The sequence below is a fragment of the Solanum dulcamara genome, chromosome 4, assembly GCF_947179165.1.
Source record: "Solanum dulcamara chromosome 4, daSolDulc1.2, whole genome shotgun sequence".
NCBI lineage: Eukaryota > Viridiplantae > Streptophyta > Magnoliopsida > Solanales > Solanaceae > Solanum > Solanum dulcamara.
The window spans coordinates 60,736,213-60,751,100 of record NC_077240.1 but is presented as its reverse complement, the minus strand read 5'-3'; the positions used below and the strand labels follow the sequence as shown (position 1 = coordinate 60,751,100).

General features: G+C 36.4%; 1 protein-coding gene across 1 annotated transcript; it reads right to left on the bottom strand.

Annotated features, from left to right (window-relative positions):
* Nucleotides 1-1,077: 1,077 nt before the first annotated feature.
* On the bottom strand, nt 1,078-14,017 carry LOC129884285 (uncharacterized). Its single transcript, XM_055958607.1, has 6 exons — nt 13,871-14,017; nt 13,550-13,781; nt 13,378-13,461; nt 12,832-13,091; nt 10,909-11,248; nt 1,078-1,148 (listed from the first exon to the last, which is right to left on the bottom strand). The coding sequence occupies exons 1-6, from the start codon at nt 14,015-14,017 to the stop codon at nt 1,078-1,080; spliced, it is 1,134 nt and encodes a 377-aa protein (XP_055814582.1).
* Nucleotides 14,018-14,888: the final 871 nt, after the last annotated feature.

The window sequence follows — 14,888 nt, the reverse complement described above, 5'->3', positions numbered from 1 at the left end:
GTATGAAGGTGGATTTTCTCACAAAAAACGCAGGCGGCGGAAATGGTCGTTTCTGATAAGGCCAAAGGTTTCAAGGCCGAATCTCTTCAAATAATTCGGCTCCAAAATTTGGGAAGGAAAAGGTGCCAAATAATAAGGCACAAGGTGGTGCTTTGGGTGGTCAAGTTATCCCTCCATGTAATAAGTGTGGAAAAAACCATAGAGGAGAGTCCTTAGCGTCTTTGGATGTTTGTTTCAAGGGTGGAAAGACCGGTCATCATGCTAGGGAGTGTAGAGGTGGGTCTAGGCCCTAAGTTCAAAACCAGGCTACTAGTCATCTAGATCAACATGCCACTACCTCGGGTGGCGGTCAGTGCCAAAACTGATTTTATACCCTTCAGACTCGTCAGGAGTTAGAGAATTTCCCCGATGTTATGACTGGTATGTTAAAAGTCTTTAACTTTGATGTTTAAGCATTATTAGATCCGGGTGCTACTCTATCATTTGTTACTCCTTATCTTGCTACGAGATTGATTGTTAGTCCTAAGATCTTGCTAGAGCATTTTTCAGTCTATACTTCAATTGATGATTCAATTGTGGCTAACAGAGTCTAGAAATTGTCTATTTTCAATTTTTCATAAAGTCACATCCGTTCACTACTAAAAAAATGCCAAAAAGTGATGCAAAAAGCGACGGAATGCGTCTCTTTTTTTGTCAAACTCGACGGAAAAGCGACACAGTCACTGCCGTCGCTTTTTTGCTCAATGCTTTTCAAGCAGCGATGGACAGGGTCGTAAAAAGTGACGGACTGCATCTCTCCTAATATTTTTAATTAAAAAAATATATATAAAAACGACAGACTCAGCATTTTTATTTTTTTTAAAAAAATAAATTATTTAATCCAAAGCGATAGATATTTAGTCTCCGTCCGTCGCTTTGTTTATCTGAAATTTTTCTAGAAGAGCGACAGACAGGGTCCTTTTGTTCGTCGCTTTTCTGGAAAAATAGAAAAATAAAAAACCAGAAAAGCGATGGACTAAAGGACCCTGTCCGTCGCTATTCTGGAAAAATATTTTAAAAAACTAGAAAAGAGATAGACTAAAGGACCCTGTCCATCGCTTTTTCTTCAACACTTTTGACAGCAGAAACCTGCAATTTCTGCTGCTCACCTGCAATCAAAATTCAATTCAGTTGTATTCAATTCATCCCATTCAAACACAAATAACAACAAACAAAATTCACAAAATTCAAGCATCTAAGTCCTAACAAAATTTCAAAATTCAAGTTCTAAGGTCAAGTTCTATATTATATTCAAGTATTCTAAAATTCAAGCATCTAAGTCCTAATTAGTTGCAAAGTCTAAAGTTCACAATTTATACAAACGAAAAAAATATTCTAAGTTCAAAAATCCTAAAGTCCAAGTTCATAACTTGAATATCTTCCAAACATCAAAAATCATTCAACCCAATGTTCTTCTAACTTGAATATCTTCCAAACATAAAAAATCCCAAATTCTAATTTCTAATTAGTTCATTTTCTAACCGTAATTTTATCTTCAAAAATACTTCAAGTCCAACTAACACAATACCCAATTCACAATCTAATTAAAAAAAACCACAATTCAAACTAAGGCCCTAAAATTTTCATTCACATTCTCACTTCAAGAACTAACCAACTTAACATAACATTTCAATATCAACAACACTTTAATTCCAACTCCAAAAAATATATGTAATTCACAATTTAATTCAAAAAAAAAATCCCAACTCAAACAAAAGACCTAAAATCTAATTTCTAACATTCCCCAATTCCAAATCACATATACAAATTAACTATGTTAATAACATACATTAAACAAATTCACTAACAAATCAACAAATTAATATTTTTTTCAAAATTAAAACCCTAAAAACAACTAACCTTATTAACAATACAGAGAGAGAGAGGTTGACAGTGGAGAGGGGCAGCGGCAACAACGACGATGGGGGAGAGCGTGGCGGTGGTAGCAGTGACCGGCGGCAATAGGGTGAGGGTGGAATTTTTAGAGAGAAGGGGGAGGGTTTAGAGAGAGAGAGAGAGAGCAAAAATGAGGAAAAAAATGGGTCTCTGTTTTAAAATATTTCAGATGGAGCGATGGACAGTGTCGCTCTGTCCGTCGCTTTTTAAAAACATTTGATCGCCTTTGACCAAATAAGCAACGGACTTAGAGACGCTGTCCGTCGCTTATTTCAAAAAAATGATAAATAAAATATAATAAAATACGACAGACGAAGATGCAATATTTAAATTATATTTAATTATTTTCAATTAAAAGCAACGGACTCCGTCGTTATGTTTATCTTATAATTAATTTTTAAATATATTTAAAAAATCCACCAAAAATAGCGACGGACATATAGTCTCTGTCCGTCGCTATTTATTAAAAAAATTAAATTATTTTTTTACAAAAAAAAGCGATGGACTGCGTCTCAAATACTGTCACATTTTTGAGCGACGCAGTCCGTCGCTATTAGTTTCATCATTTTTATCAGTTTTTTAGTAGTGGTTGATCTTGTAGATCTTGATATGACTGATTTTGATATTTTCTTGGTAGGTATTGTCTTCATGCATGTTATGCCTCTATTTGTTGTAGAACCCATGTGATTAAGTTTCAGTTTCCTACTGAGGTAGTCCTAGAATGGAAAGGTATTAACTTCATGTTTAAGGGTCAATTTATCTCATGCCTAAAGCTTGGAAGATAATTTCCACAGGTTGCATTTTTCATATAGTTTGGGTTAGAGCTACTAACTCTGAGACTCCTGCTATTGATTTAGTTTCAGTTGTTAATGAGTTTCCAAAAGTTTTTCCGGATGATCTCCCAGGTATTCCTCTCGAGAGAGAAAATTATTTCGGTATCGATCTCCTTCCTAATACTCAGCCTATTTCTATTCCTCCTTTCCAAATGGCCCGGATAGAATTAAAAGAGTTAAAGGGTCGTTTGAAGAATTTGATAGATAAGGGTTTTATTAGACCGAGTATCTGTCCATAGGGTGTTACGGTTCTCTTTGACAGAAAGAAGTATTGTTCTTCTTGGTATGTGTACTGATTATTGGCAATTGAACAAGGTCACAATTAAGAATAAGTATCCCATTCCAAGGATTGATGACTTGTTCGATCAGCTTCAAGGAGCAAGCTACTTCTGAAAGATTGATCTTCGATCGTGTTATCATCAGCTCTGAGTGAAGGAGTGTGACATTAAGAAGACTGCTTTTAGAACTCGGTATGGTAACTTTAATTTTCTTTCTGTCTTTTGGGATAACAAATACCTTTGCATCTTTTATGGACTTGATGAACGTTGTGTTCAAGTAATACTTGGATATGTTTCTGATTGTGTTCATTGACGATATTTTGATCTACTCTCAGAGTGAGGAAGAGCATGCCAATCATTTGAGGATTATGTTGCAAATTCTCAAGGACCATCACATGTATGCAAAGTTTAGCAAATGTGAATTTTTGTTAAGGTCAGTTGCATTCCTTGGTCACATTGGTTTCGCAGAAGGAATTATAATTGATATAAAGAAGATCAAGGCAGTTAAGAATTGGCCTAGACCATTGACTCCTTCTTATATTCAGAGTTTTTTAGACTTAGACAGTTATTATAGATGGTTTGTGGAAGGTTTCTCTTCCATTGCTTCTCCCTTGAAAACTTTGAATCAAAAGAAGGTGAAGTTCAAATAGTTCGAGGCATGTGAAAAAAGCTTCCAAGAATTGAAGGATAGGCTTACTTCCACACCAATGTTGACTTTATGAGAATGATCCGATGGGTTTGTTGTGTACTGTGATGATTCACGAGTTGGTCTTGGTTGTATCCTAATGCAAAATGGTAAAGTGATAACTTATGCTTCAAGGCAACTCCAGGCACATGAGAAGAATATATTAGCTCACATGGTCTTATATGTTGGTTAAAGGTCCTATCCAATGCAACTTCAGTTGAGTTATGAGTTCTTATGATGATTATGAGGTTCTTTTGATGCATTGATCAATAAGATAAATGTTTTGACATTTTCATGACTTTACATATGTTTTAAAGATATTGGTCTTACATCCATGATTCATATTGATTATGTTCTATATTTATTATTCATGCATGTTCTCACATACTTAGTGAATTCCATGTACTAACATGTACTTTTTGACTATATTATATCATAATGTAGGAACCAATAATTACCTTCATTCTCCTCCCACTCGTGGCTAGAGTTTAATATTAGCCTTTTATTGGTGAGTCCTTAAAGATTGAGGACATGACATTTATATCACATTTAACAGTCATACTTTATTAATTCTATGTTGTCTATTGGGTAAGCTGGGAGATTGTCTCATGCCCCCATCTAGTATTAGAGGCATGTTAGATAATTGAAGAGTCTATGTTGTCATTTCTCTTTTTGAGACTTCTGTTCTTATTGAGAATTTTGCTTCCATATTTTGATTTAGTTTTATTGCTTATTACCTTATGTATTCTAATGAATATTATGCTAAGACATTTGGTTGGAGTCCTTCAGAATTCTAATCTCCATGTTATAACTAGGCCGTAGGTCAGGTCGTTACAATTGTCCATGAATAGGGTTGCCCATGTCGAGGATAAGGAAAAAGAGGTGGATTAGGATGTGCGTAGATTAGCCCATTTGGGTGTTTGCTTGGTTGATTCTGAGGATAGTGGTGTGATTTTTTAAAATGATTCTGAATCATCTTTTGTGGCAGATGTTAAGGCAAAATAATATAACGATCCTTCATTGGTCGAATTAAAGAAGGCGATTTCTAAAAAATCCATTGAGGATTTCTCCCAAGGGGGAGACGGTGTTTTGAGATATCAAGGCCGATTATGTACTCCCAATGTTGATGGGTTGCAGGAACTAATATAGTTCGAGGCTCATAGTTTGTGCTATTATATTCTTCTGGGTTCCACAAAGATATATCATGATTTGAGGAAAGTATATTGGTGTTATGGTATGAAGAGAGATATTGTGGAGTTTGTAGCTAAATGTCCAAATTGTCAACAAGTGATCAAAACCTGGGAGGTTTGGATCAAGACGTTGAGATTCCTACTTAGAAATGGGAAGCCCTAAACATTGACTTGATTATTGGTTTGCCTTATACTTGTAGGCAACATGAATCTATTTGGGTGATTATTGATTGGATGACTAAGTGGGGTCATTTTCTTCCTGTTAATACTTCATATTTAGCGTAGGACTCTGCTAGATTATATATCCGAGAGTTGTTTAAGCTTCATGGTGTTCCATTATCTATCATCTCAGATCAAGGTACTCAGTTCACATATCCGTTTTGGAGATCTTTCCAAAAGGGTCTTGGTACTCAAATGAAGATTAGTACATATTTTCACCCATAGATGGATAGTAAGGATGAGCGTACTATTTAGACATTAGTGGACATGTTGAGAGCATGTGTAATTGATTTTAAAGGAAATTGGGATGATTATTTTCATTGATAGAATTTACCTATTATAATAATTATCACTTTAGCATTGAGATGGGTCTATTTGAGGCTTTGTATGGTAGGAGGTGTAGATCTCCTATTGATTGGTTTGAGGTAGGTGAAGTTACTTTGATTGGACCCGATTTGGTATTTGAGGCTATGAAGAAGGTTATACTTATTAGAGAAAGATTGAAAACACCCAAAGCCAACAAAAGTCCTATTCGGATGTGAGAAGAAGAGAACTTGAATTAGAGGTTAATGATTGGGTTTACTTTAAAATTTTATCCATGAAGGGTGTGATGCATTTTGGTAAGAAAGGAAGACAATTCCTCAATAAGAAAGGTGTTATGAAGGAACCAAGAGGTTGAAGGTGCTACATGGGAAGCCGAGACCGATATGATATTCCAATATCCTCATCTCTTTCTTTTTGTGCCTAGTTGAGGTATCTAGTTCCATCATGATTCTTTCAGCCCCAACTACATGTTTCAGTCATTCTCATGCTTTCATATGCATTCATGTTGATAGAATAAATTTTAAAGTCATGTTTTAGTTTGAGATTAAGAATTTTATGTTTTATGCATTTTCGAGATGTTTTGCATTTATGTTGGGTTGTTATGTTCCATCCATATTCTATTCATGTTAGGTTGAGTCCCATTCGAGGAAGAATGATTGCAATGGGGGATATTGTAAGACCTTAGATATTGAAAAGACCTAAAACGAGGATCAAGTGACAATTTCCTAAAAAACCCAGCTTTTTGGCACAAGGTGGCCTTCACGATGCCTTCTATGGGCCGTGATGAGGAGCACGGGCCGTGAAGGTTTTCCGTGGTCTATTCCTTGCAATTTGGGTTTCAAAGGTGTTCTCCACAAGGTGCCACCACGAGCCATGGTGTGGAGAATGGACCATTATGGCCTCCGTGGTGGACACCCCCTGCAGGCCCTTGTCAGGCTCCTCTCTACGTCCACCCACCATAGGCCATATTATCCTCTAAGGAAAATGAAGTTCTCTGCGGAGAAAGTCATGCAGACCCCCTACAAGTCCCATATTTCTCAAGCTTAAGTCTATCACCATTGACGACCACCATGGGCCGTAATGCCCATTACAGACCATGGTGTGTCTCATGGCAGGCACTCCCCTTTCAAGACACATTTTTAGTAGTCAAGTCCCTCACCACGATGCTGACCACAAACCGTATTGCTCTCCACAATCTGTGGTGAGGTCCTGTCCACGCACCCTATCTCAGTTTTTAAAGAAGGGTATTTAGGTCATTTCTTATATTTTATTAATTAATGTGAATGGTTTTTGGGACTATGTTTATATCTATTAAGTACCCTAAATTCTTCTAACCCTCTTATGATCTCCCAAAATACCCCAAATCAAAATCTTCTCTAAAAAAGTGTGCTCTCCAAGACTTTTTCTTCTCTAAGAAATTTCAAAGGATTTCTTCAAGGTCAAACTTCAATACAATTCAGTCTAGGTCTCCAAAAAGGTCAAGGTATGTAGATCTTCATCTATGGGTACCTTTCACCCATGGAATCCCAAAGTTTTCTCTCCAATTTCTTGATGATTTCTTCAATCATTAAAAGCCCTTATTTCATAATTTGCATTGGGTCTTCTTAAATATGATATATTTCAATGCTATTAGAGTAGCATCCCCTTTGGGAGGATTCCACTTATGAAGCAAAAGATAATTTTTTTATAATCTCAAATAGTCAACACATTTAGAAAACTTATTTTGAAATTCTATTTCCAATTTAACACCATTGCGGGTACATAAAATACACAAAACTCAAACTAGTAATTATCAAAAAACTATTATTTTTCTTTGTGCATAATGACAAGTCAAAGTATAAATCCAGTACATGGCATGACTTGAGTTAAAAGCACACTCCCAAAAATAGCAAAACTAGTCACCCAGTTCAAGTTACAAGCATACGGTTTTGTTTTCACAAGTCTTCAAAATATCATACATAAGTGCCATATGTAACCTGTACAAGTCCCTAAAATATTTACAAAACTAGATGCATATGCAGATGTAATCTTCACAAGGGCTCCAAAAAGTCTACTCCAAATATCCATCTTCATATCTCATCCCGCATATTACCTATGATAGAAAAGAACTATCGTAAGCATAAAGTTTAGTGTTGTATAAACTTTGGGCTTGGAGCCATTAAATTCTTCAATTCTCTTGTTCGTCGCAGGTAGTTCAATAAGGTAAAAGTAAGACCAAGTAAACAAGTATATAAAAATATCGAATACAAACCTTGAAGAGTTTCAAAATCAATATCAATATTCGAAGGCTCAAGTATCAAGAAACTTATAATTCAATTCAAAAGAGTTGTCAAATAAGCAATTTCTCCCAATAAGTATGTCATGCCTTCACACTAAGCACAATAAACATCAAGACAGACCGAAGCCCTGAAATCAAGTAGGGTCGTCACCCAATATCAAGAGAATCAAGAATCATGTTGAAAGTTGCTTTCCACTTGTACTCGAGAATGGGTGAAACCCCATCGTCAAGATGAAATGTAAATCCAAAGTCAAGATGGGCAAGATCCGAATCGAGAGGCATGTCAATATCGTTGACAAGTCACCATAACAAGAAGGATGAAGTCCCAACAAGAATACAAAATGATCAAGCAATTCGTACAAGTGGGCGATTTAGCGAAAGTTTTGCAATACTTGAGATAATAGTCATACCATAATACAAGACATGGAGTAAGGAAACAACCCATCAAAATACTTCAAATTTTAGAAAAATAAAATATTCCAAGTTCAAGTTTATATTCAAACCTTGGTGTTTTAGCACTTAACAAGTTGTACCACAACTCGGGGAGTTCAATTCATCTACGCCATAGACCAACCAAAGTCCACTTCATCAAATAATTCCCCTTATCTTGTATAAGAGATTATATACCTTAAATACACAATCAAATACCTACTTAAGTTTAACAGTCTCATCATATCAAAACTAAATATGAAATCAATGAAAATCAGCCCAAACTATCAAAACAACAGTTCTTGACAGCCTACTCTCTTGTATTGTTGCTCAGTTTCGAATGGGTAAATGGGAGAAGTAGGCTTTGTAGCCTCAATGAAAGTTATATACATGTGTCTTAGGTTCTCATACAATTTTGAATCACCCCTACATCAATTCTATACAAAAGGATATACCCAAAATACTAACAACAGTTCATGTAGGATTTCCAAAATAAAATCTGGGCAGCACCTCCCCTATACTTCATCACCCTTTTTCGAGTAGATAAAAGCAAAATTGGGTTTTCAAGCATAAATGAATGTTATATGCCTATAAAATAGATTTACAAAACATTTTGAATTACTTGAAATGAAGATTTACTCAAGGATTTATACTAATATTACTAACGGCAGTCCCATCCAAAAACAGGTTTGCTAACAAGAAAAAGAACCTCAATCTTACCTTAACAAGTGGGTCGCTCAAGTTGGCTAAAATATGTGGTGTGCACGTTAATCTCCTCTTGTTCTTGCTTTCGCACAAATTTTCTCTAAGTTTCTAAGTGTAAAAGATGAACAAATGAGAACCCTTAGTCATTTGTTGCCTTATATACGTCTCTGTTGAGAGTGACACGTGTCAGCCCCTAAGGGTGACATGTGTCCGGTTCTTAGGCTGCCACCTCATTCCATGCATCCACCCCATGGATGCCACATAGCGGGGTAGGGTCCACCCAAGAAGGTGACTCACCTACTTGGTCTAAGTAGGTGCATCACCTACTTAGTCCAAGTAGGTGCAACACATACTCATTCCAAGTAGGTGCGTCGTCTCCTTATTCCTCTTTCGTGGGTTCGAAATCTTATCTTACTTTAAGAATCTATGAAATCCTTGCTACTTAAGATCGACATGTACTCAAGTAGATTTGTTATGTAAGACATCCAAGTCGGTAGCTTACGCAAGTAGGTTGATTACCACAACCTATTATTTGGCCTCCAGCTCCTTCCAAACCCCTCTAGACCTATTTCCAACCATCGCTACTCATATAGAGCTTCATAGATAACATGGATCACATGACAATCCTTTAGAAAAAATCATAAAAAGAAAATTGGGGTGTTACAACTCTCCCCCCCTTAAAAAATTTTATCTCGAAATTTACCTCTTACTATCCTCAAAACAAAGGTGGATATTGAATTTGCATATCCTCTTCTCTCTCCCAGGTTGCTTTATTGCCAGAATGATTCCTCTAAAGGACTTTTACTATAGGAACTTTCTTGTTTCTAAGATCTTTTGTTTCACGAGCCAAGATTTGGATAGGTTCATCATTATATGTCAAGTCAGGACTTATCTCAATGGATTCGACAGAAAGAACATGAGATGGATCGGAGCGATATCTTCTAAGCATAGAAACATAGAAGACATTGTGGATCTTATCTAATTCTGGTGGAAGAGCTAATTTATATGCAACTGGACCAACTTTCTCAAGTACTTCATATGGTCCAATACATTGAGTACTAAGTTTTCCTTTTTTGCCAAATCTCATAATCTTCTTCCATGGAGAAACCTTTAAAAATGCCTTATCTCCTACTTGATATTAAATTTCACCCCTCTTAAGATCAACATAAGACTTTTGTCTATCTGAAGCAATTTTTAGACGATCCTTGATGAGTTTTACCTTATCTTCAGTTTGTGGCACAATCTTAGGACCAACCAATTTTCGTTCACCAACTTCACTCTAGAAAAGAGGAGTTCTACACTTTCTCCCATATAAGGCTTCATAGAGAGGCATGCCTATACTTGATTGGTAGCTATTATTATAAGCAAATTCTATCAAGGCTAGGTGTCTATCCCAACTAACTTCAAATTCCATAATGCAAGCTCGAAGCATATTTTCCAAGGTTTGAATCACCCTCTCGGATTGACTGTCTGTTTAAGGATGGAAAGATGTACTAAATTTCAACCTAGTGCCCAAAGCTTCTTGCAATCTAGTCCAGAATCTAGATGTAAACCTTGAGTCTCGGTCAGATATAATGGAAACATGAACTCCATGTAACCTCACAATCTTCTTAACATACAATTCTGCTAGACGTTCAAGTGGGTAGTCCACCATGATGTCCAAGAAATGAGCACTTTTGGTTAACCTATCAACTAGAACCCAAATTGCATCATGATTTCTTTGAGTGCGCGGAAGCCCAGAAATAACGTCCATAGTTATTCCTTCCCATTTCTACTAAGGTATCGACAAGGGTTGTAACAAACCAGTTGGGACTTGATGCTCAGCCTTTATTTGTTGACAAACTAAGCATCTAGAAGTAAACTCCGCAATGTCCTTCTTCATACCATTCCACCAGTAGTGTTCTTTAATTGTTTGGTATATTTTAGTACCTCTAGGATGCATTGCATATGGTGAAGTATGTGCTTCATTCAAAAAAAATTCTCAAATTGTCATCTTTAGGGACATATAACCTATTTTTATAAAGCAAAACACCATCCTCCCCTAATTTAAAATCAAGCTTTTCTCCAATTGGAGCTTCTTTGATCAATTTCACCAACTTTTCATCTAACTTCTGTGCTTCTTTCACCTGTTCAAGTAGAATTAGTTTTACTTGCAAATTGGCAGCAATAGAGCTATCAGAGTTAAATGCAAGACAAGCATTCATGGCTCTAAATTTAAGAAATAAAGGCAAGTGGCTTAGCGATAAACTAGCAAGGGCTTTACGACTTAGAGCATCTGCTACCACATTGGCTTTACCCGAATGATAATCAATCGTGCAGTGATAATCTTTAATAAGTTCAAGCCACCTACGTTGCCTCAAATTCAACTCTTTCTGTGTACCCAAGTACTTCAAACTCTTGTGATCAGTAAATATGTGAATTTTTTCTCCATATAAGTAATGCCTCCAAATTTTCAAGGCAAACAATATGGAAGCGAGCTCAAGGTCATAGGTAGGATAGTTCAATTCATTTGGTTTCAATTTTTGGGAAGCATACGCAACCACTTTCCCTTCTTGCATCAAGACACAACCCAAACCACGATGAGAGGCATCACTATATATCACATATTCCTTTTCTTCAGTTGGTGGAGTAAGTATAGGAGCTTGTGTTAATAAAGATTTGAGCTTTTCAAAATTCTCCTGCCATTCGCCATCCCATACAAACTTGAAATCCTTCTTTAAGAGTTTAGTCAAAGGGGAGGCTATAATGGAGAAGCCTTTGGCAAACCTTCTATAGTATCTTGCTAAACCCAAGAAACTCCTTACTTCAGTTGGACTTTTAGGTGGTTTCCATTCAATAATAGCTTGAATTTTACTGGGATCCACTTTCACACCTGCCGCCGACACAATATATCCCAGAAAGGCCACTTCACTGAGACAAAATTCTTATTTAGATAGCTTGGCATAAAGCTTCTTCTCTTGCAGAATTTGTAAAATAATTCGAAGATGCTTTCCATGATCTTCACTATTCTTGGAGTATATTAAAATATCATTTATAAAAACAACTACAAATTGATCAACATAAGGCTTAAATATGCGATTCATCAAATCCATAAATATCGCGGTAGCATTTGTCAACCCAAATGGCATAACCAATAATTTATAATGGCCATACCGAGTCCTAAAGGCAGTTTTAGGGATATCATGTTCCCTTACCCGCAGTTGGTAATACCCAGACCTTAAGTCAATTTTTGAGAATAAACTAGCACCTTTTAACTGGTCAAATAAATCATCAATCCTAGGCAGTGGGTATTTATTCTTAATTATTACCTTGTTTAGTTGTCAGTAATCAATACAAAGCCTAAAAGTCCATCTTTCTTTTTCACAAATAGCACAGGAGCTCCCTAAGGGGAAATACTAGGGTGAATAAAACCTTTCTCAAGGAGTTCTTGCAATTGATTTTTCAACTCTTTCAGTTTTGCTGGATCCATTCGATAAGGCGTCATAGAGATAGGAGTAGTTCCAGGAACAACCTCTATAGGAAATTCAACCTCCCTTTCCGGGGGCAGTCCGGAAAGATTTTCAGGAAAGACATCAGGAAATTCACACACCACGGGTATATCCTTAAGACTTGGACTTTCTAGGCATGTATCAAATATATGAGCGAGATAAGCTTCACAACCTTGTCTAACCATCTTCCATGCCACCACCACATAGATGATATTAGATGTCATTGATCTTTCACCTTGAACAATGATGTATGAAAGTGAAGGAGCTCTAAAGGTCACATGCTTTCACCTACAATCAACTACCGCATGGTATCTATAAAGACAATCCATACCGATAATGACATCATAGTCTTAGAAAGACATTTCAATTAAATCAGCAGAGAAGACTAGATTTTGAATCACCAAGGGACAACCTTGATAGATTTGATTATAAACAACTTGTTGACCCAAAGGACTTTGGACAAGCACCCCATAATCGAGTCTCATAGATTTCACATTTTCAAGAAAAGCCAGTGATGAGCAAACATACAAAGGTGTAGAACCAGGATCAAATAATTTAACAACACATAAGTCGAATAGGTGAAATTTACCAACAACCACATCTGCTCCATCTTGGTCATCCCTCTGTCTCATCGCATAAGCTCGTGCTATAGCTCTTGACCCACTAGCTGGATTGGCTGCACCTGCACCTGTTGCTTGTGTGTTTATAGATCTTGAACCTCTATTCCCTTAAGAGGAATTGGTAACAGGTTTTTAAACCGAGCCTTCCGTACCGGAGAAAAAGTGGGGTTAGGATTAGGACAATCCCTCACTTTATGATCGAAGCTCCCACAATTAAAACAAGCATCAGAATCTCTTCTACAAGTACTAAAATTATTCTTTCCATATTGTGCACAAGTGGGTATACGAGTCTTGCCTTGGCCATAGCTTGGAGTGCTAGCAGTAGAGAAACTTGATCTATTCTACTTATATTGGGCTAACTTGCGAAAAGTATTAAATATGGAACTGTCAAACCTCCCTCGTTTTGATGGACCTCCTGAATCTTCATAAGCTCTCCTGAACTAGTGTTCATTTCTACCAGTTTATTCCTTATCGATCCTTTTCCAAGTAAGAGCAGCTGAAACTAATTTACAAAAAATTTCATATTGTAGGACTGCTACAGATTTTCTGATAGAATCATTCAAACCGTTTTCGAATTGCTTGCACTTATCTTTTTCGTTATTAATAATACCCCCAGCATAGTGGGACAGCCTGAGAAACTTCTGTTGATATTCAGTGATAGACATACTCCCTTGCTTTAAATTTAAGAACTCCTTTTTCTTTGCATCATGATAAGCAGGTGGGACATACTTCTTATGAAATTCTTTCACAAAATCATTCCAAGTAAGAACAGGAGGTTTTGCTCTGGCTTTGGTACACTTACGCACCAATCATAGGCATCTTTTTGTAACAGTGACACAGCATACTTAAATTTGGCAGTGTCTGAACACTCTAACTACTCAAACACTCTTTCAATCCATTCCAACCACTGCTCGGCATCTATAGGGTCAAAAGTGCCTTCAAAATCAACTCCACCCATTTTTCTCATTTTCTCAACAATCATTTCAGTAAGATCAGACAATCTTCTAGACATGTGGAAAAAGAAATCGGCCATTTATTGAAAAGAGGGATCAACATCGGGGGCACTATGACACATTTGAGGGTTTGGCCCAACTCTCATACCCTAATTACTTCCCGCTTTATATCCACTTGTACTAGGAGGATTAGAATAAAAAATAAACAGTATACCAACAAGTCACAACAAAAGTCCTAGAATCATAAACCTAGGCTCTGATACCAACAATTGTACCATCCCCTTTGGGAGGATGCCACTTACGAAGAAAAAGATAGTTTTTTTTATAATCTCAAATAGTCAACACATTTCAAAAACTTATTTTGAAATTCTATTTCCAATTTAACACCATTGCGGGTACATACAATACACAAAACTCAAACTAGTAATTATCACAAAACTATTATCTTTCTTTGTGCATAATGACAAGTCAAAGTATAAATCCAGTACATGGGATGGCTTGACTTAAAAACACACTCCCAAAAATAGCAAAACTAGTCACCCAGTTCAAGTTACAAGCATACGGTTTTGTTTTCACAAGTCTTCAAAATATCATACATAAGTGCCATATGTAACCTGTACAAGTCCCTAAAATATTTACAAAACTAGATGCATATGCAGATGTAATCTTCACAAGGGCTCCAAAAAGTCTACTCCAAATATCCATCTTCATATCTCATCCCGCATATTACCTATGATAGAAAAGAACTATCGTAAGCATAAAGTTTAGTGTTGTATAAACTTTGGGCTTGGAGCCATTAAATTCTTCAATTCTCTTGTTCGTCGCAGGTAGTTCAATAAGGTAAAAGTAAGACCAAGTAAACAAGTATATAAAAATATCGAATACAAACCTTGAAGAGTTTCAAAATCAATATCAATATTCGAAGGCTCAAGTATCAAGAAACTTATAATT

What these genes read in the sequence shown, in the direction of transcription:
- LOC129884285 (XM_055958607.1), bottom strand. Translation starts at nt 14,017, where the DNA reads ATGGCCGATTTCTTTTTCCACATGTCTAGAAGATTGTCTGATCTTACT. An exon ending in GGTTGGAATGGATTGAAAGA is followed by an intron (nt 13,782 to 13,870) that starts GTGTTTGAGTAG and finishes TTGGTGCGTAAG; the next exon opens with TGTACCAAAGCCAGAGCAAA. An exon ending in TTTTAAATTAGGGGAGGATG is followed by an intron (nt 1,149 to 10,908) that starts GTGTTTTGCTTT and finishes TTTTGATTGCAG; the next exon opens with GTGAGCAGCAGAAATTGCAG.